Here is a 23,502-nt window from a genome sequence, read left to right as displayed (position 1 = left end):
TGCCGCGTGTAGCCACGCGGCACGGGGTTCAAACGAGCGGGGATTTAAAAATGGCGGCGCCCCGCTTATGCAAATGAAGCCCGGGAAATTCAAATCCCGGGCTTCATTTGCAATTGCGGTATGCCTACACTACCCCGCTAGTTCGAACTAGCGGGGTAGTGTAGACATACCCTTAGAGTAGATTCAAGGATGTTCTAATTCACCTTCAGTTACAACATCCCCATGTAGCTACTTCAACAAAGAGGACTCCCAGAGCAAAGCAGTACTCTGGCCACACCATTGGAAGTTGCTGTATAGAGGATGGTGGTAGCATCGGGTCAGCGATGCTGATTCTATGCCAGTTAGAACATCTTATACTAGGGGAGTTCTTACCCTAGAAGAATCCTCAAATGGCCCCAGAATCCAGGTTTCAGATACTTTTTTATAGCTAGAGCAGCAAAAATCAGACTTAATGTAAGCCTAGATCCAGCCAATAGACTCTTGGAGATTTTTTTTCAAAAGCCCTTAAGTCACTTAGGAGCTCTTGAAAATGTTATTGTTGCTTCCTGGGTGGTCCAGGATGTTCAGTTAGGGTGTCTTCATTAGGTGTCAGTTGAGATTATACCTGGTAACAAGGTTAGCTGAAATTGGGTGAATAACTGATTTTTCAGTTCACCAGCTGTTCCAAAAATGAAAATAATTCCATTCAATCTGAATTGATTCTAACATTTTTTTTTCAGAATTTTCACTTAATTAAAATAGTTTCAGGTTGAACAAAATGTCACTCTCTCCTGTTGAAGCTATTTCACGTTGAATACATAATTTAATATTCATTGGATCAGGGACTTGAACTTGGGTATCCCACATCAGTCACTTAATCAATAGGCTAAGTAGTCTCACTCCCTTTAAAACCCAATCACCATTTAGGCATTTAAAACAATGTGGAAGAGCCTCAGCAAGAGAGATTCAAGTAGCTCCACTCTAGCTTACCCTATGACCAATGGTTAGGATACTCACCAGGGAGAGGGTGGGTCCAAATCCTGCTTCACAGTGGGTATTCAGAATTGACTCTCCTGCTTCCTAGATAAGTGCCCCAAACATAGGATAAGGAGAGTAAACAACCTCTTCCTCTCCCTTCTCCTTGTCTTGAAAATAGTACCTAACAGTATGTCTATACAACAAAGAATAACACACAGCTGGACCAGGCTTGCTTTTGGGGGTTATTTCATTATTGTGTAGACCAGGGGTGGCCAACCCACGGGTCATGAGCCGCATGAAGCTCTTTGATTAAAAAATTGAGGCTCCTAATAGAACCACTCAGGCCGACCGCTTTGCACAAGGCTGCTCATGGCTGGGCTGCTCTGAGCTGTGTTTCAGTGCATACTCACAGCCCACCGCTCTGCTCACAACCCCTTCCTTTCCTCCGCACATGGCATCCCAGCCAGCACATGCTCATGGCCAGCCCTCTGCACTCAGTGTCTCAGCCAGCACATGCTCACAGCCCCACCCCATGCACATGGCATCCTAGCCAGTGCATTCTCAAGGCCCACCGCTCTGCTTACTCCCTGCCTCTGTGCACATGGCATCCCAGCCAACGTATGCTCAAGGCCGGACACTCAGTGCATGCATTCCAGCACCTGTAGGGAGACATGAGTGGCAGTAGCAAAGGTGGCTCCAGGCCTTAGTTTAGAGTGGGGGAGGGGGAAATTGGATTGGAGTGGGAGAGGCTGATTCTGGGAGAGGGGAGGGGGATTGGATTAGAGCGGGTTGAGTGCCTGGCTCTGGACAAAGGAAGGGGAGGGGAAGGAAGGGAGCATTGGGTTCAATGGGGAGTAGGAGTCAGCTCTAACTGCTCAGAAAGAGCGTGGCTGTCATGGGGAATGAGGAGTACAGTGTGCACTTCCTGAGCATTTGGAGCTGGCGTAGTCCTGGGACTTCCACTCCTCCTCCTCCCTCTCCCCACAGGCAGGCAGCAGGGGAAGGAAGTTGCTGGTGTGCCACAGACCTAGCTGTTCAGGAAATGCACCAGCTGTTTGGGGGAGGGGGAAGCAGTGCATGTGTCTCCCGAGACCCCAGGTACTGGGCACACAGCTTTCCCCTTCCCCTGACCAATCCCCCTCCCCCGCCATGAGTCCCTGCCCCAGCACCAGCACCCTGTCCCCAGCACCAACACCCACCAGCACCCTGTCTCCTGCCCTAGCACCCGGCCACCTACCAGCACCCTGCCCCACCACCCTGTTCCTTGCCCCCACTAGCAGAGTTGAGGTTTGGGGGTTTTGGAGGGGTTGTTTTTTTGCATCTCATTTGTGTGGCCCCGACTAACTTTTCTGTGGGTCTGTGACCCCTGACTGAAAAAAAAGGTTCACTGCCCCCTCATAAATAAAGACAACGCTGAAACCCTTTGTGTTTGACATAATATTTTATTTTAAAATGAAGCGGGATTAAGGATGGCCAGAAGCAGTGCCGGTAGAGCATCAGAGGAGGACTTAGAGCGTGGAGATGCTGCCTCAGGCTAGCCCAGGGCTGCGCTTAAAGGGACCCGACCCCCACCCCGGACACACAGTTCTCAGGGGTGCACCGCTTGCAAAGCAGTCCTGGCTTGGAGTGCCCGGACTACCCACACTGGGCACATCACACCACTCGGCCATCAGCCCGGCTGCACTTGCCGCAGGCTGCCATCTGGGGTGAAGGGTAATTGGGGGGCTGCAGGAGAGCTTCCACCCCCAGAAGCCCGCAGAGCCAGCCCAGTCCTCCCCATTGGGGGCTTGTGCCCCATTCCTCCCTCACCTCCTTCCACTTACCCTTCCCTAGCCCCTCTTCTTGATGTACAAAATAAAGATAACGTGTGGACAAAACTAGAAACTCTCTTTATTTAACAAAACTCAGGGAAACTGGGATAAGGAGGTGGGAGAGGGGAAGAGAGAGGGTGAGAGAGGGGAGGGGGAAAACTGGGAGGAGGGAGCTGAAAGGGGGAAGCAAGGGAAAGGAGGGGGTGGGGAAACTGAAGGCTCAGGGGTGGGGGTCTCACCGGGCCAACCGCCTCCCAGCACAGCGAGGGAGGGGGCCTCGGCGTCCCCGGGGGGATGGGGTGGAGGGTGCGGAGGTTGAGGTGGGGGGTGTGGACATTGAGGAAGAGGTTGTGGGGGTTGGGGAGGAAGAGGTGGGAGGGGGGGCAGTAGTGGGAGGAGGGACAGCAGTTGGGGGGGGCAGCAGGTGCAGGACCAGCACGGGGCACCATGCTCTGCAGCAGGAGCTGCAGGTTGGTGCTCAGCCCTCGGACCTCAGCCAGCAGCTCGTGGCGTACCTGCAGGTCTTCCCGCATCCAGGCCTGTAGTGTGCGGTGCACGGCTCGCAGGGCCCCCAAGTGCTGCTCCCAGTACTCCTGCTCCATGCTGGCGGTCCGGAGCAGGCTGCGGGTGCGGGAGCATGTCCCGGGTGGGGTGGTGCTCCCTGCACGAGCAGCTGGTGCAGCTGTAGAGAAAGAAGAGAAGTGGTCAGTTCTCCCTGGGGACACAAAGGATGATGCCCAGCCCCCTCCCCAACTCCGCAACGTGAGGGTGACCATGTCCTGCACCGTCATAGCCGCTGTGCTTGTACAGAGGCCATGGTCAGGATGTCTGGCTCTCCCCGGGACTGGGAGCTGCCCCAAGACCGCACCCATGTCCCTGTGCCTTGTATAGTGTGGCTGGGGCGGCGGGGGGGGTGGGAGGGGGAGATGTCCCCTGCCTCCGTGTAGAGGGGACATGTGAAGGGAAAGCATCCTGCTGGGTCCCACCCCGGGATCGGGAGCATGTCACGTCTCTTTGCACAAGCATGTGTCTATTGGGCAATGGCCCCTGGGTGTCATGCAACTGGAGCCACCTGCCCAAGGGTGGCATGGCACGTGCTCGCACGTGCACAGGTGTCTGCGTGATCCGTGGAAGGCATGGCCCACGCGCTCAGTCTCTGGTCTCCCTCCCACTCCCCCCCCCCCCCCGGACTACTTAATTCAAACTACTTACCCGGTATGGTCTCCCTGGACGACCCTGCTGGAACAGCTAGCGGTGGCCCCTCCAGTGCACCCAGGTCAGGGCCCTCTGGTCCCAGCTCGCTGTCCCCCGGGCTGGCACGGACCGCCCTGCCCCCCAAGAGTTGGTGGAGAGCAGCGAAGTAGGGGCAGGTGGCAGCCCCTGCAGCGGCGCCGCCCCTTGTGGCCCTGGCGTACCTCTGCTGCAGCTGCTTCAACTTAATTCGCACCTGCTCTTGCGTGCGCCTGTGTCCCCTGCTGGCCATGGTGGCTGCTATGTGGCCGTAGACGGCCACATTCCTCCTCCTAGTGTGGAGATCATGGACGTTGGGGGCCTGCCCCCAAACCTCAATGAGGTCCATGACCTCCGCACTAGACCAGGAGGCCGCGCGCCGTCTATGGCCCCTGGCTGGCCCCTGGGTGCTCGGGGACTGGGCAGGGGACGGCTCACTGCCACTGGCTACCTGGCTCATTGTGGGGCCACTGGCTCAGGGGCAGAGACTGCTGGCAGGGCTGTCTGACTCCAGTGCCGTCTGGCCAGAGTCTACCCCTTTAAGGGCCCGGGGCTGGAGGAGAGGAGAAGAGTTTTCCTAACATCCGTTAGTTCGAACTAACTTTGTAGTGTAGACATACCCTAACAGATTGGCCATCCCGGTGCAGACTACCAGTCTTTAGCTGGATCCCAAGTATAGGAACCCTTTCACCTTAGAGGATCCTCCTACAAGCCAGAAGTCTACACAGCAATGAAAAAGTCCTACAAACCTGAGTCAGCTAGCATGGGGCGGCCACAGATTCTTCTTCCCTTTTTAGATATACTCTTGTAAATCTAGCCCCACCCAAAAAAATAAAGAGGCAAAAACTATTTAACAAATGTGTGTCAAAGTCATGACTTGTTTTGGGTAAACCAAAATTACATGAATAAATATTTTTCTGAAATAGAAAAATACAGATCTAATACATTTCTATCTTGCTGTCAAGCTCAACATTGCTTTGATTACTAGCCTGAAACTTAGTTTACTTCTAATAAAAACTTAAATCTATTAGCGCAGTAAAACTTAAATAATATCCAATAATATAGGCAATGTCTATTAATTATATATTTATTCTAGTCCCCTCTGTAATTGTTGCTCAAGAGAATTAAGTCCACTGATTTCTCTGTCATTCACTTTAATATTGAGAAGCTGCAATTTTCCTCTTCGGAAGAAAACCTCCTTGAAGGATGGCTATCATTCTTATTGAAGTAGTCACCTCTGAGTTAATCAGTTGGGGTATGTCTACACTACCCCGCTAGTTCGAACTAGCGGGGTAATGTAGGCATACCGCACTTGCAAATGAAGCCCGGGATTTGAATTTCCCGGGCTTCATTTGCATAAGCCGGCCGGCGCCATTTTTAAATGCCGGCTCGTTCGAACCCCGTGCCGCGCGGCTATACACGGCACGGGCTAGATAGTTCGAACTAGCAAGCCATTCCACACTATCTGTACACCTTGTGGAATGAAGCGTACAGATAGCGCAGAATGACTTGCTAGTTCGAACTATCTAGCCCGTGCCGCGTGTAGCTGCGCGGCACGGGGTTCGAACGAGCCGGCATTTAAAAATGGCGCCAGCCGGCTTATGCAAATGAAGCCCGGGAAATTCAAATCCCGGGCTTCATTTGCAAGTGCGGTATGCCTACATTACCACCCTAGTTCGAACTAGGGTGGTAGTGTAGACATACCCTAAGGCTAAATCTACACTGCAGAGCTATTTCAGAAAACCAGAAGTATTCTGAAGTAGCTATTCCATGTCTTTAAACATGACAGTTATTTCATAATTGATTTCTAAATAACAGGAGTGCTATTCTGGCATTCCTGTAACCCTCTTCCCTCATTTGGAATAGCGCTGTGTAGACAGTGCCAAATTTCAAAATGACCTCCAAATAAGCTATGCAATTTGTATAGTGCAAATTGCGTAAATTATTTGGAGATAAGGGTGCAGTGTAGACACACCCTAACATTTTATATAAATGACCTATAAATGAAGGTTTATTTCTATTACTTTATGTTCTTAGCTAAAATCCTCATTCATTTTTATTGTGATTTCTCTTCTCTCTAACACGCATATCACTATTTTAATGCATAAGTGAGGGAGATTTTTAAGATAATGAAAAGGCACTTATTACTCTGTCACATAAGGAAATACAGATATTGAAAATGTACATTCCTCTTGTGACTGCCTTACTGTCTTGAGTAAGTGTTGTCTTCCCAAATGGGAATATAACAGACAGAAGATATGATAGAGTTCTTTAAATTCATGACTGGTGTGAAAAAAGTAAATAAGGTAATGTTATTTACTCCTTCTGATAACACTAGAAAAAAAGGGTCACCAAATGAAATTAATAGGCAGCAGATATAAAACAAAGGGAAGTATTTCTTCACACAACACACAATCAACCTCAGGAATTCTGCCAGAGGACATTGTGAAGGCCAAGATCACAGCAGGGTTCAAAAAAGCTAGTAAGTTCACTGATAATTGGTCCATCAATATCTATTTGCCTGAATGGGCAGCAATGCAAAACCATGCTCTAAAGTGTCCCCAGCCTCTGCCAGAAGATGGGAATGCATGACAGGGGATGGATCACTTTATGATTTTATGTTCAGGTCATTGCCTCTGAATCATCTGGCATTGGCTACTGTCAGGAGAGAGGATACTGGACTATATGGACTATTGGTCTAATTAAGTATGGTAATTCTTAAGTTAGTATTTAGATAATTATGGAAAAGGTAACATACTGCATCATCTCTGCTTGCTTGACTCATGGGATCAGAGCTGATTGTTTGAAAGGATTCTTCCAACTTAATCTATCACTCAGGTGCTTGGCTGACAATAAGTTCTGAAACATCTTGAGGACTCCATCACAGCATGAAGGATGTTCAACATCTGTAAAGTGCTTAGCACCTCAGAGAATTGTGCCCTACTGAATAAGATACTTTAAACATTTACCTAAGAAACAAGAGACAGAAAAAGATGTTTTTATGGATACATTTCTTTCATGCTCAAAAAATCTTCTCTCCAGATTTGATGCGATTAATGTTTGAATCACAATCTTCAAAATGGTGATAGTATAGGGGCAACATATTTTAACCTGTCTGCATCCCCAGTAATGACTGTGGGAGATATTTCAGGTTTTGCATGCTCAATCTCTCATTTCTCCTTTATGCATCAAAAATTAAGCAGCTGCTGAGAGAGGTGACACTGTTCCTCCATTGCATGAAATATCACATGGAATATTTAGTTAGATAGATAGACGGATAATTATTCTGCATATAATTAATGTTGCTTCTCATATTTATCTTTAAGAGTTAATTTAATGTTTTATTCTGTAGTCCTCTATCAGAACATATTGTTCTAGCCATCTTAATTCATTAGGTATCTAAGAATCACAAAATGTTTCCAATCTATGCCTGCTGTATGAACTTACAGCCATACATTGCATAAAATCAGCAAGAGGGATTCAGACCACTGAACAATATTAGCCTGTTGTATAATCAGCTGGATTAATTCCATTAAAATAATTAGCATGTCAGAACTGAGTTTATCTGGAATCACCTGCTGCCATATTCCCAATAAGGTTTTAAGAGATCTAATTATTCCTTTTCCAATTTAGCACAGAAGGACAAAAAAGCTGAACATCAGGCTTCTGTGTTATAAGCTAATAATTATAATAATACCACCATGTTCTTACACAGTGAAAAGGAAAGGCTGGAACAGAATTGTCTGTCCCAAGCACTCAAAAATAAAGTCAGACACACACAAACCCAAAAAACCCCAATGAGATTTAAAATATTAATAAATAGAGAGTCCTTTTTTTTTTGCCCTCTGTTTTTTGTGCTTTCAGTTTACATGCCACTCATACTTTCTGACATTTCTCTGCAACCATAATGGCTAAGAAACTTAAAAAACAAAATAAATAACCCTAAAGTTAAGATTCTTATGTAAGCAACAGACTCCAGAGCTGCGGCTTTAAAAGAACACTGATCACCACAAGAGTGGTGATAACATTACACGTGCTAGTACCATTGCTGACCAACTTTCTTCATCTCTGTTACTTCTGTGGACCTCAGGTTTCCCTTTGCTTATTCAATGTCCAGGGTACTGACTGATTAAGGTCATGTTTGGTACAAGCCAGCAAGTACATGATGTATGATCCTTTTCCCTGTTACCTCTTACTCTCCTAACTGCCTCTTGTGCCCACCTGTGTGTTCTCATTTCATACTTAGATTATAGGCTCTTTGGGGTCTAATTTAATAGGGCTGTGGGCACTACGAACCAATGAACTACAACTTAATACAAAAAATTATGAATAAAATCCCTTCAAAAACATAAACTCTCAGTATCCAGCGCTACTACAGCTAACCTTTATTTCTGTAATAGTAACTCTTACGGAGTTGGACTTTCAAATGCGTCTCAGTACGATGGGAGCATGCTGCTTTTCAGTGGAACTTTTACTCCTAAATTATGCACATGGGTTTGAAAATCCAATTACAGAACCTGACTGAATTAAATACTAAGTACTATATCTTCTGCTCCCACTAATTTCACTGGGAGCTGAGATTGTTCAGCAAAACCAGAAGGCACATGGCATCCTGCAACACCGAGACCCACGCATCAAGTGGGTTAATTCTTCCATTGTACTAGGTTTTCTTCTTTAAAAATCAGTGTATGAACTTTGTTGCTTTGAAGCCATGATTTGAAGCAATATTTCTTTTTTTTTAAGTGGTGTTCTTTTCACATTACAGCCTGATTTCAGACCCAGCCTTAATTTGTTCATGATAACTTGTGTGCATGTACATATCTATTCATGTACTTTCCCAGAACTAACATCTGTGTATGCAGGGAAAAAAACAATATTAATTGAGGAATCCACTGAATCTTCCTACACACAGGAATGTACAAAAATGTATTAATAATTTGAGTCATGAGAAAATGAACTTTGATTTGGATTTTCAAAATTTTTGAGTTTTAAGTCAAGAGTATATTTTAATATGCCCAATTAGAACACAAATATTGGAAAACAATTTGCAAATCAACCATTTATGTATTAAGTACAGTTGAGAGTACTGGAAGGGAAAGGTGCAAATATAGAGGTTCCAGATTTAACTGAGAAATGTTCTGATATGATATATGATCTGCATATTAACACTGAATGAATTTCAAGATCCAGGTCAATTTAGTAGTAAATGGAAGTAATTGGAGTGGCATATGAATTATACAAACAGATGAAGCTATGGTTATGGCTCACTTATTGACTCAAAATTCTTCATGAAATTCTGTTTTCATTCTTTAAAACTGATCTTCTGTATATTCTATAAATATTCTATAATTACATTATAAATTATTTACATTATATCAGACACAACTATATTTGGTTTTAAATATTCTTGATTTCTATATACAGTTGCTTTTTTTTCCCCATGCATCATTGTGAATCAATGATTGTTTGACGTGTTTAATGCGATTGTTTAATGCGTTTGACGAAGTGGGTCTTTGCCCACGAAAGCTTATGCTCCAATAAATCTGTTAGTCTATAAGGTGCCACAGGACTCCTCATCACTTTCTCTCATTCCCTTTTCCTTCCAACCTAATTCCACCCCATTCATGAAGGAGGCAATTCATAGTTCTTTGAAGACTGACCTCCATCCATGTTGTGATGCATGGGGCAAATAGTCTATGCAGGGGAGTAAGAAATGCCCTTGCAATCCTGAACTCCCATGCATGAGCATGCAGGTAAAGTCACGACCTTGCCATTAGTAATTGTGCAATTAAGACTTTTGTAAGGCTCAAGTAACCATGTGCTTGTAGCATTCCTGTAATATAGTTTTTTTGCACTGAATATATGAATTCTAATAGAAGGTGGAAAGTCTCAGAGGGGTAGTTGTATTAGTCTGTAATTTTAAAAACAATGAGTAGTCTTGTGGCATCTTGGAGACTAACAATATCTAGTAGCATGTGTGTTCATGAGTAAAGTCCACTTCATCAGATGCACTGGAGTGGAAATAATAGAATTCAAGGTATATAAAACAGCAAAATGAAGGTGGTTAGACAATAACATAATAACAGCATACTAATTATGAAGCTAAAGGAAGACTGTACAGTACTATGTTCTTCAATATGATAATTAAAGAAATTATGTGAAAACTGGGAATGCTGATCTCTCTCTCCAGGGTTATAGCTACATAATTCAAATTTTATTTTTTAAAGAGGAGCATCAATGAAAGGGGACACTTTGCTCTACGATATTGGTATATGTTTTAACACTGCCCAAAGGAAATATCTATTGCATCCACTTCCTGCTTCTCCTATATGAGTGGCAGGAGATTCATAGATTAATCACTGCATAAAATGTTTCAAAAGGTGCTCAAATATTTGTAAGATCCCCATAGTTATGATTACTTTATCATGGCTTCAATGGGAATTTAGCAACTTGCAAGACTGATGCCTTCAAATTCCTCTGCTTATTTTGTGTAATATAGTATTTCTGTAACCATAGCATTTGCAGGATAATAGAGAGACAAGGTGGATGAGAGAATATTTTTTATTGGATTAACTTCTGTCTCACCAACTGAAGATGGACCAATACAAGATTTACCTCACTCATCTTGTGTATTTTGTAAAATACCAGACAAGAAAGCTGTATTGAAATGTTGTTACTAACGAAATGTGATGTAAGGTCATTTAACGTCATATTGGAGTTATGTCATTGTTCATGTTATTATAGTGGAGTAGTGATCCAAATATGGGGTCCTCTGACCAACAGGTTCCTGAGCTTACAGCCTCCTGAAATACACAGCTTTTTTAAGGTCTGGTCTACACTAGGAAATTTGGGAGGCTGAACTACATTACACATGAACGGGCAGAAGGGGAGAGGAAAGGAAAGACTGGAGAATGTGAAGGTGACCAGAAGAAACTGGAGGTTTAAGAGTGAAGGGGCTTCTCAGCCATGAATCTCATCCAGGTACGTGTTGTGTTCTGGGGGAACACTATTCCTCCACAGGCGGTCTGAAGCCCTGTCCTGGCATGCTGTGTTCTAGGATTTGGGAGACGCTGCTCTTCTTCAGGTGTCTGAATTCCTCTACCTGTCCCTCTACATGAGCTGAAGATCTGGGGAGTTCTGACTCTCAGCAGGTCTCTGAGCCCTTCTCCTTGTCTGAAACTCTAGATTTTGGTGGTGGGCAGCTGAAGCCAACTGAAATTTAAACATGTGAAAATGAATGGTTAGGATACACTTTGAACATGTGTAGGATGAGCAGCTGGCCATAATGTAGAAAAGAGCCCAGTTAGGAGAAGAGGCAGATTAGCTCGACCTGGGATGTGGCTGGGAATCCTGGCTGAGGAAGGAGCAGGAGTCCAAGTTGTTGGTGGGTAGTAGGAGACAGGGAGACCATAAGGTCAGTCTCCAGAACCAAGAAAGCCTATGAGCCTCCAATAAGCTGCTCCTGGCATATAGGTATGTAGCACCAGAGAGCAGGAGATAACAAAGAGCAACTTCTTGCATGTGGCTGCTATAAGGCCAGCTAATGGATTATGGGACAGAAAGAGGAGGGAGAGCCAAAAATATTGATGGGAGATTTTGTTGTCGTGGGACGGTAGCCAAAGGAGGACACTGACACACCAGTATTTTCTTACATGCTTAAATCTACTGTAATCAAATAGTAATAACATTGTAAAGATTTTGGGACTAAAATCACAGATGAGATTTCGCTCAGCTGCCCTGTTATCATCTACACATTGGAAACACATGAAAGCATGACAATTAGCCTCATTGCATTATAACAAAATATACAAGAAGAGGAAAGGGCATTTAGGAATAATATTGCAACCGTGTGGCCTAATGAAAAAATGACAAGAATAGAACTATTCCTAGCTCTACCACTGACCTGCTGGGTGACTTTGGCCAAGTGACTTCACTTCTCTTTGCTTCAGTTTCCTATCCATAGAATGGGGATAATGATGTAACATTATCTACTAATGGAAAGCACTATACGAAAGCTAGGTCTGTTGATCATTACTAAGTCACAGTATGTGCACAGTAAGTTATGTATAAACTTAAAGAATAACTGCCTAGATGGCCACTAACTTCTACCAATAAACTTCTTGTTTAAAAAAAATAGGAAATTAAAATGGAAAAAGCCTCCATCAACACAGAGTTAAAGCTGTCTGGTGATATCCTGTGGCATTGCAGAGCTCTGAGTTATGCAAACCTCAAAATTCTGAACTCAGGAAATACATAGGGTAAACTCCCATGCAACTTAAATTCTGCCCTTCTTGGGCGTGTCTACACAGCAAAGTTATTCCAGAATAACTATGCAAGCGTCTACAAAGTAATTCCGTTATTTCAAAATAATTTCGAAATAATGGGCAGCTTATTCCAACTTCTGTAAATCTTATTCTATGAAGAATAACACCTATTCCAAAATACTTATCCTGGAGCTCTAAATCGAGATAGCATGTCGACATTAGGGAAGCCTGCCTCAGATTAATTTTGAGGCTTCCCTGTAGTGTAGACAAAGTAAGCTATTTTGGAATAACTATTCCAGAATAATTTATTCTGAAATATCTGTGCAGTGTAGACATAGTCCTGGAATGATTTCCCGAAACATCCACAGCATATATATAGTCACACTCTGCCTTTTCACAGTAATAGACAGGTGCTACCTGCACATGCTCTATGCCCAAATACTGAGCCTATACCCCTGATAAATTACCACTTTTGCAAAATTTAACAACCACTTATGGGCACAAGCTGCCACCAGGCAATCTTAATTCTGTTTTAACTAGGGTTGTTGGGTTTTATTTGTTTTGCCATTTGTCATTTACGTGCCTAATTAAGAGTAGAATGCATTCAAATAAAGGCCAAACCTTTAAAAAAATAAAGAAAAACCATTTCAAAATATATTATTTACTTTGGAGCAGAAACAGTGGCAAGAACAGTATTTGAAATTTTACTTTTCCATCAAAAACTGGACTGGGTTTTTTACTCTGGAGAGGAAAAATATATATAGGTGGGGACAAGTTAAGAGGCTCAGGTAGCCTTTAGGAGGTTCTCCTTACAGAGTTTTCTGTTAATTGTTTCTCTGTGGGGATTTGACATGAGGACCTGTAATAATCACAAACAATGAGAACTTCCAAGTTTGGCTCTTAAAGAAGTCATTGGAAAGGACCCATCAATTTATGAGGACAAAAGTCATAGGCACAGATAGTGTCTGCTTCCGCTTATCTTGTTTGGTTCCACCTTTTATTGCAGCATGTTTTTTGCAAGATAAATACTGCTAGTGAATGGGCTACAATAACCCTGGAGAGGACCCTGGGGATATATTGTATAAGTTGGAGCTGTATTAGTGCCTTCCCAAATGTATGCATAGACTCACACGTTCAGGGCTCAACCTAGTGTGCTAAAAATTGCTGTGTGGATGTTCCAGTTTGGGCTGGAATTTGGACTTTTCAGCCTAAAGGGTCAGTGGGATTGTGAGCCTTCATTTCTTCCTAAAAGGGCTGGAGCTTTTCGTGGCACCATGACGCAGGTTCCAGAACCCTCCAGAATTCACTAGTCAAAAAATTCACCAAAGTTGGGAACACTGCAATAGTTTTGGCCTGAAGATAAAACAAGGCTCTTAGGATTTCCCCAGCTTACACAAACTATGTTTGCAGATGACACTACAAAATTCTATACAAATACAGCTGTTCAAGGTTCCTCCATCAAACCAAATTAACTACTAAACTGCCATTATATATGAAAAACAATGAGGAGTCCTCTGGATCCTTAAAGACTAACACATTTATTTGGGCATAAACTTTTGTGGGCTAGATCCCAATTCAACAGATGTATCTGACTAAGTGAGCTCCAGGCCATGAAAGCTTATGCCCAAATAAATGTGTTAGTCTTTAAGGTGCCACAAGACACAGACTAACATGGATACTCCTCTGAAACATGTATATGAAAAAAATAATTAATTTTGTTTGCAATCTATCTTGTTTTGTTTTACTGGTAGGTGTCCCAGGAACAATAAAAATAACAATAAAAACCCACATTGCACTTCGGAAAATGTTGAACAAGTCACTGACGTGGATTCATATGCAGAAGCTGACCCATCCATCAAATTTCCTTGTCCCCGTTACAAGTGTAAAAATGTTAGCCCCAATATAATCACATTCTGCTATGTGATATTCTGGGTTTAAAATGATGTGATATTCTGGGTTTAAAATGTAGCTTGTGGAAGTTCAACTAAGCAGAAACTAATGTCATATCAATTACATCAATACTCTCTACTTTGGAGATTATGATGACCCTGCTGTCATGAAAGTGTCACAGAATATTACATGGATGAATCCTCAGGAGAAAAAATCTTCTTTGCAAATAAATATAAGTAAACCAAGAGGCATAAAAGCAAGCACTTTCAAGATCGATTACCTGCATTCAAAAGCGAAACAATTATCTCCAGCTAACATAAAGTTACATTCCTTACATCAAAGCTTTCTGGGTGCTGTGGAGGTGCTATTCATATCATTCATTATGTTTAATCAATTTTAACAAAGCCATATCTATAAGACTCAGTGTGATAATACACTAATAGCAGTTATACCCATGAACTCCCACTGAAATCAATATGGCTGCATGGAAGTAATAGAAGAAATTGACTCAACCTCTGTGTAAACAGTCTGGACAGAACAAAGCAGGGTTACTCTGAGGCTCAGCCAAAACAAATCAACTTAGCTGGTAAAATCTTCATTGTCCCTGGATATTGAATATTGCTACATTCTTGTAACTCAGGGTCTGATTCAGTCAGCCTTCCCAGTATGAAGGACCATCTGAAATCAGTGAGAGCTCTGCATGGGAGAGCTCGTAAGATCAGTCTCTTACTTTCTGCCTTGTTTTCCTAATGTTGCTTTCAGGCATTTATATATTACTTACCACAAGAATTGTGGCAATTTTTATGAACGTAACTAAAGCACCACCTTTTATGCTCGTGGATCATCATGGGAACACAACTCTGTGGCTTATTTCCTTCGCATTTATATGCTGTATTTTGTCTGAAGGGGAAGGTACATGTCTGCACTCCCATGACTGCCTCTCAGATAAAAGGCTAGAAAAATTTCCCTAGAAATATGTTCCATTCCTTTTCTTTACCATTTTTCAGCCATTTCCTTTTTAAAATATTTATCAACTTTCAAGTAGGAATAAGAAATCCTCCAGAAAAAGATTTATTTTCCAGAAAATCACGTCTAGACTGGCGCTTTTCTCCGGCTTATCCCCAAGCCGGAAAAAAGCGGCAGCCATGTAAATGCAAATGCCGCGGGGGATATTTAAATCCCCCGCGGATTTGCAATTGCGATGTGTCTCATTAGCATCCCTTTTCTGGAAAGGGATGCCAATGTAGACACAGCCCTTGTGTTTACAACAACAGTTACAGCAGACCAGAGAAATCACAAAAAGTATTATTAATCAAATACCACTTGGACCTTTCTGGTCCAGCACCCTCAAGACCTGACCAGTCCTGAAGGAGGGAATTTGCCGGACCAAGTTTGCTCCAGCTGCTCCCCTTCCCCCCACTGCTGGCCTGCCATGACCCACCTCTCTTGCAAGGCAACCCCAGCAGCCCAAGCTACCACATCCCTTGATCTGCTACTTGGGCTGCCATGTCCTGGCCCTGGCCCTGGCCCTGGCCCTGCTGCCAGGGCTGCTGTGGCTGCCACATCTCTGGCCTTGGATGTTCTACTGTGGCTCTGGCTCTGGTCCCAATCCCGGTCCTGGTCCCAGCCCTGCTACTGCCAGACCAACCAGGCTCCCACTCCAGCAGGGCTCCCAGCTGCCAGCCCTCCTGACACAGGGCTCCCAGTCAGAACTCCCTGGTCCAAAAACATCCTACCAGCAGACCATGGATGTTGCCAGAGCAGAGAGTCCCGGTTTTGTGAGGTCCAACCCGTATATTAATTTTAGGGTGAGAGTGAGGATAAGCTGAACAGTTTATCCTTTTATGCTTAACTTTTACACTAAGCAAATGAAAATGGATCACTTTCTTTATGGCTTAATAATTTAAAGAATATTTATGGGAAGCACAAGAAACATCACATCAAACCTTACAATATGCTGCATTCCTTGTCATCATAACATTCCCTGTTTGTCAGCTACCTATTTTGCTCAAGGTTTTCTTTACAATCATTAAAGAATCATTCAAACACATTTGAATGAGACAGGGATTCCCCCGCCAAGAGAATTTCATAGGATGAAAAAAGAAAAGCCTTTCAGGAAAGAATAGATACATTGCAAACTATGGACAATGTTCATATCAACCAAATGGCCTGGTTTATTACCTGAAGCAAAAACAGCTTCCACTCGGAAACTAAATTGAAAATGACCTTGTGCTGTTTTATAAAAGGCTGGCAGCTGAGGTCATTGGAGTATATTGTGATAGACAGTGCTACTCTGTGTATAGTTAGAAGGCATGTCTGGTATGTGGATTACAGCCAAATGGTATGGGCAGGGGAGGGGGAGATTCAGTAAAAAAACATTGTATCAGTTCATCTGAAAATAATGGCAGATGTTATCAACAGCAATTATAACTTTCATGAAAGAACATATATTTTCCGTAACTTTGTTTTGCCATGAAGTATGTTCTGCTCTTTTCAATTTAATATCTATGAATTAAGTATATTATTATCAACCTCTTCTAACAGTGGCATAATCAATTGCAACCATATTTCCCCCAGCAGGCAGACATTAGATTCACAGCATTTTTTTCCAGTGTTGGTTGGTATGGTAGTGGGTTTTTGTTTGTTTGTTTGTTTATTTGTTTTTAACATCGTGCATGGCTTAAACTTAACTAAATCATGGAGTCTAAAACAGTGAAATAGAACAGTACCCAGCATAGATTTCAATTATTTAATCAAATGTTAAATATGTAAATACAAAGCAGCCTCCAAATTATTCATTATTGTGGGAAAATCATTAAACTGATTTTAAAAGAAAATAATTTGCAAAAGGACGTGTTTTCTGCAATTCATTCCCTAGCGAATACATAAACAAGTACCATCATAGGAATTTAATTTGTCAGTAGGATTGCATGAGTCCTCTAGGTGTTTCTGTAATAGCAGTTTTCCAAAAGAATAGTCTGATTGACAGATTCTTATTTTTAAACTTCTGTCTCTTTTAGCGGCAGCTTAATGTTACGATGGGATTTCAAAGCAGGTGGAAAAACTCACACTTCTGATTAAAAAGAGAACTGCTTCTAATCCTGTGTTTTCCACTGTGCCTGAAAATGTTCTATATATAGAAGAAACCCTGTCACTTCTGAAGCATTTAGGAAGGAGAAAAAATGGTTATAACTTACCATTGAAGTTTACAGCCCGGATATAACTAAGTAGCTCTTTACCATCAATCGTGCTCATCCTTGGACACAGACCAATATATCCAGGACAGAGATCTTTATGCATGCTGTGTAGTGCATAGGCCATGGAATATACAGCATCGATTACAAATTGGACCTTTCCTTCTTGCTCATAGGCTGAATCTCTTGCAATTCTTTCTAAACCTATGGAAAAGAAAGGAGGGGGGAGGGGAAGAGTCAGATTATTTTGTGCTTGTGCACAAAAGCACATGCATATTCCTAGAATACATCATAAATAATTAGAATCAATTGACAGATCAAATTAGGGCCCAGATATCCATCAGTGGAACAAATTAAACAAGATAAAATATGGCCATCTGGTTTTACCTCTAATCATTATACACTAAGCCAGATTTATAAACTATAGATTGAGTTCTGGGATGGAAAGGAGGAGAAAAAATTAATTACAAGAGGAACAAAATATATATATAAATTTGCATTTCCATAATATCTCATCCTGGCTTACTGACTCCCATTGAACAGCTGGTTGCTGTTATTGATAGGGCACTTTTACAGTGGTCTGCCATTCTGGTTTAAATTAATTTTAGCAAATACCTTGATTTGTATCTATATCTATTGTTTGATAAACAATATTAAAACATGTAAAAAAGAAGGTGAATTTTTGCCAAGTTCTGCTGCCATCTGTGTCTGTGTTTAAAAATGGCTATTATTATGAGGTCTTTTCCCTATATTTAACACTGAGTTATTCCTCAAATTGAGAATCATGTATCTTATTTTAATTTATTTGCTTCTTTTTAGTCATGAATCCATCATTTTCCATAGGAAAAAAATACAGACCAAATAAGTGCTGTATATGAATCACATGAAGTAGCTTGAGACATGGGTGCTTAGGGTGAGCAAAGCACACCTAACCAAGCACAAACAAAATCATCCAAAACACATAACTTCGTTATGGGGGACTTCAGCTACTGAGACATCTCTTGGGAAAATAACATAGGAATGCACACATTATCTGATAAATTCTTTGAATGCACCAGAGACAATATTTATTACAGAAGGTTGTGTTAAAGGTAGTTGTAAAGGTATAGCATGTGAACAAAGATTAAAATAGACAAGGTTTATATCTTCATGTCTATATTCCAATGAATCACAAGGTCCTGCAATGCAATTTTCCCATGGTCCATGGGCTACTGAGAAAATTGTGGAAAAAATTATAATTTGACTATCATTGGTATTGAGGGCCTACTTGTCCTATAGACTTCAATGGGAATTGTAGGTACTCAGTAGTGCTGAAAATCAACTCACTATCTTCTTTCTCCACTAATGGAATATGAGGGTACGTCTAGACTACATGCCTCTGTCGCCAGAGGCATGTAGATTAGGCTACCCGGCACAGTAAAATGAAGCGGCGATTTAAATAATCGCCGCTTCATTTAAATTTACATGGCTGCCGCGCTGAGCCGACAAACAGCTGATCAGCTGTTTGTCGGCTCAGCGCGGCAGCCATGTAAATTTAAATGAAGCGGCGATTATTTAAATCGCCGCTTCATTTTACTGTGCCGGGTAGCCTAATCTACATGCCTCTGGCGACAGAGGCATGTAGTCTAGACGTACCCTTAGTAAGAACATTGCAGTTTCTTCAAATGTATAAAATTATTTGAAATAACATACATTTTGGGCATGTTTTGGATTAACTATAAGCAATCAGACACTTTTCAGGCTGTTACTTAATGACTGGAGGAATTAATCACATGGCTCTGCAGCTGTTTTCTGAATGGATAAGTTTATAAGTTCTTCCTTGTAAATTCTCAAGCCTGCACATGTAAAATTCATGTTCTAGAAATAAAAATTAGGGCATAAAACATTTAAATTTGAAAACATTCATGTAACTAAATCAATAGCACAAATTCATAAACAGCAAACTTTTTTTTATAAGCAATCTCAGAAAAATAGGTAGTCAAATTCCTCTCTTATGTTACAAATGTTCATTATTCAGAAAATTATTATTCTCACCAGTGCACATGATATTTATGTAAACAGTCTTTATTTGAAATAATTTTTCATTTTTATTCCTAATAACTATGTGGTCATAAATAATTTTACCACCGTAGATTTAGAAACAGTTTTATTGCTTTAGTAGAACTGTATGAGTTTTCTTAATTAACAGGTGGCAGAGTGACATAACAGGATTACTCTGTTTCAAAGATGCTAAAGACCTTTAGCAATCAGCTCTTAAACCAAATATTTTACATCAAGGTTTTCCATAATTAAGTGCAAAAAGAAAATTGGAAATCGGGTTTATGTGTGGGTCATTCTTCTTGAGATTTTCAGGAGTTCTCATTGTAGCACTTTCCAACATCTAAAACAGTAATTTACAAAGATGACAGTGACTCATCTACTTAATTGGCTGTAAAATTTGATTATGCTGCACTTCCCAAAGTAAATGTTAATGTATAGCTGCAAAATGGTGCATATCGTCAATGCCATGAATATGGAAACCACCCACAAAAAAGTCATACCTTTAAGAGTCATCATTATCAAGCATTATTTTTATTTTGTCATATATATATCAAGTTCTAACATTTTCAGTTATAGCTTGAACTTGTCTACAGCACATCTTTCTACATACAATAGAGCCTTAATGAAAGAATGCAACATTATACATCTTGCAATGGAATTTTTTTAAATTATTTCATTAACAAGCTTACAGTTTGTAATCTTGCATGGTATATTCAGGCCAAATTCCCATAGAACTCAGGAGGACTACTGAACTTCATATAGACAAGACAATAAATATATCCTGAACTAAATTACATAACATATGTAGGCTAGCATATTAAGTTTGTTCATATATTAAGGTGATGACAATTATGTGTGTGTTTTCTAACAACATATATTGTAACAGAATTAGTATTTTGGCCGCGTGAAAATTCACAACCAGCCTATAAAGTGCTAGCTCCTTCACACAAATAAGAAGCCAAATAAGATACAAAAAAACCTTTATAAACCAACAAAGGTGGGTTTGGGTTGTTTGGTTTTGTTGTTGTTGTTGTTGCTTTTGTTATTTGGCTACAGATGAATATGGCTACCCCTCTGAGACCTTTATATAAGAAATAGTTCTGAAACAATGTTAAGGGTTGAATTTGTTTTTTCTGACTCATTGAGAGGAAAATTGTGGAAGTAACAGCAGTAATGATGATGGTGATCAAGCGTTGCCGAGTATGATTATCTTCCATAAGAGCTGTGGACCCTCAGGTGGCTGACAAGGTTGATCCTTGAACCACGAGTTCTAATACAGTGAGGAAAGATGTTTCCAGGTACAGCTGTTGACCAGGACTAGAATCCAGTGTCCCCTTCCTCCTCCACCTTGCCTCCTCTTCACCTTGTTGATGGGCAAACATGCAGGGAGCCATTGCCTAGGACTTCTCTCCATTTTGAGTGATTCTGGGTGAGTGTCTCCCAAGTTACAACATTAGTGGTGCACTTCTTTAAGTTATCCTTTAGCAAGTCCTTATATTGCTTCCATTGTCCTCCCACATTACAGTATCCTTCTTTCAGCTGAGAAAACAGGACCTGTTTTGGGAGGCGATGGTCTGGCATGCAAACAACGTGAGCAATCCAGCAAATTTGTTGCTGGATAATCATTGTCTCGATGCTGGTGGTCTTTGCCTATTCTAGAACATTGATGTGTGCACACCTGTGTTTTCATTTGATCTTCAAGATCTTGCAGGCACAGCATTGATGATAACTCAAGGACTTTAAGTCATGTCTGTAGGTTGTTCAGGTTTCAGTCCCATACAATAGTGTTGGGAGACTGACAGCTTGATAGACAAGAAGTTTGGTGGATGTTCAAATGTCGTAGTCTTCAAAAATCCTGTGTCATAAACGAGCAAAGGCTGCACTGGCACAGCTTAGATGATGTTGGATTTCTACATCAATATCTTCCTGGGATGAAAGATAACGTCCAAGGTACAGAAAATTATCTACATTCTCCAATGAAATCAAGACATTTGTAAGCATCAGCCAACACATTCAAGATATTTGAAGAGTAAAATCAGGAGGATGTGAAAGGACTGAGTATTCTCCATCAATCAATCTCCATCAATCAAGATAGATGTAGTTCTTCGATGTAATGAACTTGTATCTGCTGAAACTTTTCTTTTCTTTCTTTTTTTTTTTTTTTAAGTATTGTACCTGTTTCTGCAACTTCACAGGAGAGCAGGGCAGAAAATGTTTTTCCTGTCCTGTGAATATTTTTTGAAATTTTCCCTATTCTGATCAAGACAAAAGATTCAAATCACAAACATTTGACCTAGACATTAAAATCTATTCAAGTCAAGTAAAATGTTTCCTTTGGATGCATTTGAAACTTCATTTCTATTCTGACTTTTTTATTTTTATTTTCATTCTAGAATTAGCTTAAATTGCAATGAAAAATAGAATTTCTCTTTAAAAAATTTCAAAATGAAATATTTTATCCATTTCAAAAATTATTTTCTAAACAAAATTCAAGTTGAAAAATTCATCAAAGCCAACTTTTCCTTTAAAAAGTTTTCATGCTGATAAATCATAATTTTACATTGAAAAAGTTTTGTTGAAAAATTCTTGACCAGTTCTACTTAGTGGTATATACAGAAGTTGAGTAAGATGGTGTACTTCTAGTGACATAGCTTTTATTGTTTTTAACACTGTATGTGGCATTACATTAAAAAGTTCACATTTGGTAATCACGTAGGAACCCATAGAAATTCAAGTCTAATCACCGAAGTAATTATTTTTTCCAGGTTCTCCTCACTCCCTGAAGACACATTCTATTCTCTAGTGTAGAATTCAGAAGATCTCCCCTTCTCTATTTATCTGAGTTCATTCTTATTTGCAGCCACTAAAACACTAAACTATTGATTAGATCTGTGATGTCCAATCAGTTCATAGCAAACAAGCCACACTCAACCTGTCAAATAGCTACATCATTCAAGCAAACTAGCCACACTCAACTGGTCAAATAGCTACACATGGCTAGTGGCTAGCGTGTTGGACACTATGGGATTGGACTGATCATAATAAACAAGGATATAATCGTTGGTGTGTTCATCAGAGTCTCTAACTTTCTATTAAAAATGCATCTATTTTACCGTATAAGCAGTTTAAATGCTGTGAAGAATAGTGATCTATAAATAGGAAACTCACTAGGATACATGTGCTATTTCTAATCATAATAAATGTATCCAAACAATAGTTTGACATCACAGTATCTGATTGATACAATGTTTTGAGTGTGAACAAGACACACTCAGTTGAACACATTATACATACATTGTCTGTTGTTTTAATTGCAATGGGTCACACTGGGCCACTCTTATTCCCATTGATTAGCTGTCAGTAGTCTATTTTCTTCAAGGGAGTTATTCATGGAATAAATTACTATTTACTCACTGAGAGTAAGCAGAATCTTTCCTTTTGCATAGTACTGTAAATAATGGAAATGTGCTTGTCATAAATAAATTGTAACTATTGAGTGAAGGCATAATGATAAAGGTATCTCCTGCAGATGCCTCACAAAAGGAATGTTCCTCTTGAGTTTATTAGTATAGTGTTCACTTCTTAGGTGGGAAATACTGAACATGAAACAGCATATTCACTCCAAAAATTTGTACAGAAGCCATAAAAAATGCTGCCGGAATGAGAATAAAATAGAGGAGAAGCTGGATTGCACAGAAGAGAGTCATAGTACTAAAATAAATCTGATATTTTAGAGGGCATTTATAGTTTCTATGCAGTTATTAAGTCAGAGAGCTAACTATCATCAAATTTGGTAAATTGTATTTTTAATTCAATCCATGCACTTTGCAGCTTTCATAACTATTTACATAATCACTTAAACATCACTGAATCCCATCTTGCTTCCTCCATTCCTGAGCTAGGAAAAAAGACACTCAAGTCAGAGATTTATATCTCCATTATGATTAAGGGCCTTACTCTGGCAGATTTTACAGACCAGGACATTTCAAAGAGTGTTAATGATTCATGGCCACTTTCATTTTCTCTTTATTCCAGGGCTTAATGCGCATTGAATTAATATGACTGATTTGGATCTATTTTATCATAGTGCTACAGTTCCTTAGCCCTCCAGTTACC

General features: G+C 41.0%; 1 protein-coding gene across 3 annotated transcripts in view; it reads right to left on the bottom strand.

Annotated features, from left to right (window-relative positions):
• The window catches only part of GRM8 (glutamate metabotropic receptor 8), a 507,705-nt gene that overhangs the window by 178,427 nt on the left and 305,776 nt on the right, over positions 1 to 23,502 (bottom strand). For all 3 annotated transcript variants that reach the window (XM_014573390.4, XM_014573388.4, XM_075928359.2), the window contains one exon: positions 17,350 to 17,550. In XM_014573390.4, the coding sequence (XP_014428876.1) occupies positions 17,350 to 17,550 (201 nt within the window). The remainder of the gene's footprint in view (positions 1 to 17,349; positions 17,551 to 23,502) is intronic.

This window comes from Pelodiscus sinensis, chromosome 1 (genome assembly GCF_052426305.1).
Source record: "Pelodiscus sinensis isolate ZL-2025 chromosome 1, ASM5242630v1, whole genome shotgun sequence".
Classification (NCBI taxonomy): Eukaryota; Metazoa; Chordata; order Testudines; family Trionychidae; genus Pelodiscus; species Pelodiscus sinensis.
This window is presented reverse-complemented; position numbering and strand designations above follow the sequence as displayed.